We start from the raw sequence: 4,769 nt of genomic DNA, 5'->3' as shown, positions 1-4,769 counted from the left end.
ATTTCCCACATTTGACTGAAATTGTTTCCTACATCCTCCCACTTCATGATAAGATGGGATATTTTTACCACTCGAGTTATAGAGAAAGACTGAGTCCAACTTTAGGACAAATGATGAATAGTTTATTATTCAACATAAACATGAATAAACATTTTCCTTATTTTAGCTTTAGGTAATTTAACTAATTTATTGTTCACGCATTTTAAATATTTTTTAAAGTTTATTTACTTATTTTGAGAGAGAGAAAGAGTGGAAGCAGGCGATGGGCAGAGGGAGAGAGAGAATCCCAAGCAGGCTCCACGCTGTCAGCATAAAGCCTGAAGCTGGGCTTGATCCCACAAACAATGAGATCATGACCTGAGCTGAAATCAAGAATCAGACGCTTAACTGACTGAGCCATCCAGGAACCCCATTCATCGTACATTTTAATTACATTGGTTGTTGTGCACAACAGTATCACTATAACCTAGTGTCCATTAAGTATTACTATAAATTATTGTTTTTATTTATTTTTTTAAATGTTTTTATTTATTTTTGAGACAGAGAAAGACAGAGCATGAGCAGGGGAGGGGCAGCGAGAGGGGGAGACACAGAATCCGAAGCAGGCTCCAGGCTCCGAGCTGTCAGCAGAGAGCCCGACGCAGGGCTCTAACTCACCGAGTGTGAGATCATGACCTGAGCTGAAGTTGGACGCTCCACCGACTGAGCCACCCCAGGCGTCCCTATAAATTATTATTTTTATTTAAAAAAAAAAATTTTTTTTCCAACGTTTTTTATTTATTTTTGGGACAGAGAGAGACAAAGCATGAACGGGGGAGGGGCAGAGAGAGAGGGAGACACAGAATCGGAAACAGGCTCCAGGCTCCGAGCCATCAGCCCAGAGCCTGACGCGGGGCTCGAACTCACGGACCGCGAGATCGTGACCTGGCTGAAGTCAGACGCTTAACCGACTGCGCCACCCAGGCGCCCCTAAATTATTATTTTTAAATGAATGCATAGATTCATATTCAGAAACAATTTAAATTTGTCAAAAAAACTTTTTTTTAAATTTCATCTTTAAGTAATCTCTACACCTAGCATGGGGTTTGAACTCACAACCCCAAGATCAAGAATCACATATTTTACTGGCTGAACCAGCCAGGTGCCTCAAGAAAAACTTTCTTAAATGAGATATAATCGATACATAATATTGTGTAAGTTTAAGGTGTACAGTGTATCGATTTGATGCATTTATATATTGCAATATGCTTGCCACTGTAGCATTAGCTAATATCTCTATCATGTCACATAATCATCATTTCATTTTTGTGGTGGGGACAATTAAGATCTAGCCTCTTAGGGACTTTGAAGTTGCTAATACAATATTGTCACCTATAATCATTATGCTGTGCATGAGACCTCCAGGACTTCTATATCTACTGGTTGCAAATTTATACCCCTAAACAACATCTCCCCAGTTCCCTCACCCCTCAGTCCCTGGTAACCAATGACTCTACTCTCTGTTTTTATGAGTTCAGCTTTTTTAGGCTTTGCATATAAATGATATTATACAGTATTTGTCATTCTCTTGAATACACTTATTTTCAACAAAGTATAAATACTATGTAGTATGATCAACCTTAAATCCCCCTCATGGCCACAGGGAAGCATTAAGCTGGTCAGATCATGAGATACACCTTTATCCTGGACTCTGAACTCAATGTGGTTCAACAAAGAGTTCCATACTGGCCCATGTGTCACATCACTCTCTAACACAGCAGGCGATTTCTCATGGTGGGACTTATTATAGAGACTTCTCTGTGTCCCTGCAGCTGCTCAAGATTCACACTTGAAATGCAGAGGTTTCCTTGACTTTTTCTGTGAGTCTGCTCTGTTAACTGTTTCTAACGGTTATTGTACAGATCTGTGCAATGCTGAAATTTAGGGTGATTTGCTCTCCTCGGCTATAATCTGGCTTAGTTTTTTGCAGCCTTACAAAATCCATGTTGGAGGTACCCATTACTGCCTAGTAGAAGGTGGGGACCTGGCATCTTCCATTTCTCCTAGCAGTGTGGACTAATGGTAGTGGGACTAATTAGACCACTCTGGCTGCTGTCAGGAGAAGAACAGATCCCAGGTTTGAGGCTGCCTGATAAAATGTCATGCAGCAGATGAGAATCGTGGAATCTGATTTTCTCTGTGTCATCATCTTATACGTCTTTCCACTCTGAATATACTCTTGATGCTGATTAACCATTGTGTGTGCATTTGGATGTTGCCTTCAAGGGTCCTTGTAAACCTTAAAGCATCAGATAAATATAGGTTATTACATGTTTACAAGGTGCCATTTCTTTTTCCTCTTTTTTTTTTTTTTAATGTAGACTCCACGCCCAGCATGGAGCCCAATGTGGTGCTTGAACTCAAGACCCTGAGATCAAGACCTGACCTGAGATCATGAGCCGGGTGGTCAACCAACTGAGCCACCCAGGTGCCCCTCAAGGGTGCAGTTTCTAAGTTGGTAACCCAACTTAGCTGTTTCCAAGTAATTCCTCCCTGATCATCATATTTTTTCTGGGTAGAGTTTGCTGAGGAAGGTCTTGGTCATGGCTGTCTTTAGCTCCTTGTTCCTGAGACTGAAGATGATGGGGCTGAGGAAGGGGGTGAGGACCGTGTAGGTGATGCCCATCAGAGTGTCTCCTTCCAGAGACTGGGGACCCTTGGGCTTCAGATAGATGACAGAGGCAAAGCCGTAGTGCACAATGACCACAGTGAGGTGGGACGCACAGGTGGAGAAGGCTTTGTGCCGGCCCTCAGCTGAGGGGATCCTCAAGATGGCGGCCACGATGAAGGCGTAGGAGAGGAGGATGAGGAGACAGCAGCCCAGCAGGGCCATGATGCACACCAGCCCCACGCCCTTGGCCACTACTGGTACATCAGTTCCACAGGCCAGCTTCAAGAGAGGGGGCACGTGGCAAGCAAAATGGTGGATCTCATTGGGTCCACAGAAGGTGAGGTGGAAAACGGCCGTGGTCACCACCAGCCCCATGACCGAGCCACCTACCCAGGACCAGGCCACCAGGCAGGCACAGCCGCGGGGGCTCATGAGCACATTGTAGCGCAGGGGGTGGCAGATGGCCACGTAGCGGTCGTAGCCCATGACGGTGAGCAGGAAGGAGTGGGTGAAGCCGAACGTGAAGGAGAAAAACATCTGGCTGGCACAGGCCTTCCAGGTGATGGTGCGGCAGGTGGAGAGCAGGTCGGCCAGCAGGCGCGGGGTGATGGCCAAAGTGTAGAGGATCTCGGAGGTGGACAGGGCGCACAGAAAGAGGTACATGGGCGTGTGCAGGCTGCGCTCGCTCCAGACTGTGGCCATGATGAGCAGGTTCCCCAGCAGCGTGAACAGGTACATGAGCAGGAACAACAGGAAGAACATCATCTGAAGGTGGGGGAAGGTGGAGAAGCCCACGAGGATGAATTCAGTCCCTGCTGAGAAATTGCCTTTCTGCATGGAGACTGTGCCTGGGGAGAAGTGTGAGAGACAGAGCTCAGCTACTTGGTGGTGAAGGTCTTCCCCATCCCGGGGTCTGCTCAAGAGGGTGCCCCGATCAATGACAGATGGCATTTGTAAAAATTAGCAGTGGGAAACCTCACTAAAATGCAGTCAGAGGTTTTGGCAGGAAGAGAGCTCACACCCTGTCCCTCCTAGTCCATTGCAAACTTGACAAGGACAGGAAGAGATGGACTTGACCTTGGGAGTGGCTACTACTCCCCACCCTCCCAGTGAGAAGCCACCATACTTTGAGCTCTCGGTTTATTCTAATGGACTTTTTATAACAGCCTTTCCAACTTACCCCTTTTCTCCTTAAAAAGTCTACCTTTCCTTTGTTCCCCCCAACCTGCCTTTGGTTTTGTGGTGGCCTGTTTGCGCTGGATTGTGATTCCATTTTATTTCTGAATAAACACATCTTTTGCTGGTAAAATAACTGGGTTTTTATTTTTAAGGTTAACACACTGAGTTCCCACTCTGTGCCTCTTAAGATTTAACTCTCTCATTAACCTAGTAACAGAGGTGCTGTTTTTATCACCTGCATTTTGAGCATCTTGAGCAGACTCATGAGAATATTGGTGTGCATGGAAGTTAGGCAACTTGCTCTAGGTGAAGCTGTCAAAATGGCAGAGCTAAGACTTGAACCTATGCCTGGCTGTCTCTAAAGACTGCCTTTCACTATCCTTCTGGGTTGCCTCCCAGAATGAAAACATTCCTCCCCTGGAGCTTCCAGCCATTGTCATTGTATCCTTCTACTCCCTTCTGATAAATCCTGTTCTTCACGTAGCTCAGTGACCACAAGACACCCCTACCCCATGTCTATAGTCCTTGGACCGGCAGGCATCTCTAACTTCATACAAATCAGATTCTTTCTCTGGAGGTATCTCTTTAGGGAGTCAGAGGTAAGAGGCTGTGTAGAAGTAACATTCTGGGTGTTTTCCAGCTCCCATGAGGCACATCCGTATGTTCTAAGACAATGCAACATGGACATCCGACAAAGGGACATGGGAGCCAACCTGAATTCTTGTTCTGCCAACTGTGTAAAAGTGAGCATGTCTCTTCATCTCTCTGTACCTCCATGTTCCCCTGCCTCCCTCAGCATTGTTTTGAGAAATAAATTAGTTATTCTTGGAATGTGACCTGACACCCAGCAAGTGCTCCCTATAATAATTAAATCAACACACTAAGTGAGCAAATGTACATAGTCTGTGATCAGCAAATAACTTCAATTTCATGAGATTTC

The 4,769-nt window shown here is 45.5% G+C and overlaps 1 protein-coding gene across 1 annotated transcript; it reads right to left on the bottom strand.

The window, feature by feature from the left end:
* Positions 1-2,539: 2,539 nt before the first annotated feature.
* On the bottom strand, positions 2,540-3,487 carry LOC109247982 (olfactory receptor 10H1). The gene has a single exon (XM_019417251.1). It carries the CDS (start codon positions 3,485-3,487, stop codon positions 2,540-2,542), a length of 948 nt encoding a protein of 315 aa, XP_019272796.1.
* Positions 3,488-4,769: the final 1,282 nt, after the last annotated feature.

Source organism: Panthera pardus, unplaced genomic scaffold (assembly GCF_024362965.1).
Source record: "Panthera pardus isolate Hobbes unplaced genomic scaffold, ASM2436296v1 HiC_scaffold_8, whole genome shotgun sequence".
NCBI lineage: Eukaryota > Metazoa > Chordata > Mammalia > Carnivora > Felidae > Panthera > Panthera pardus.
The sequence above is the reverse complement of the archived record's forward strand: the minus strand, read 5'-3'. Positions and strand labels throughout refer to the sequence as shown.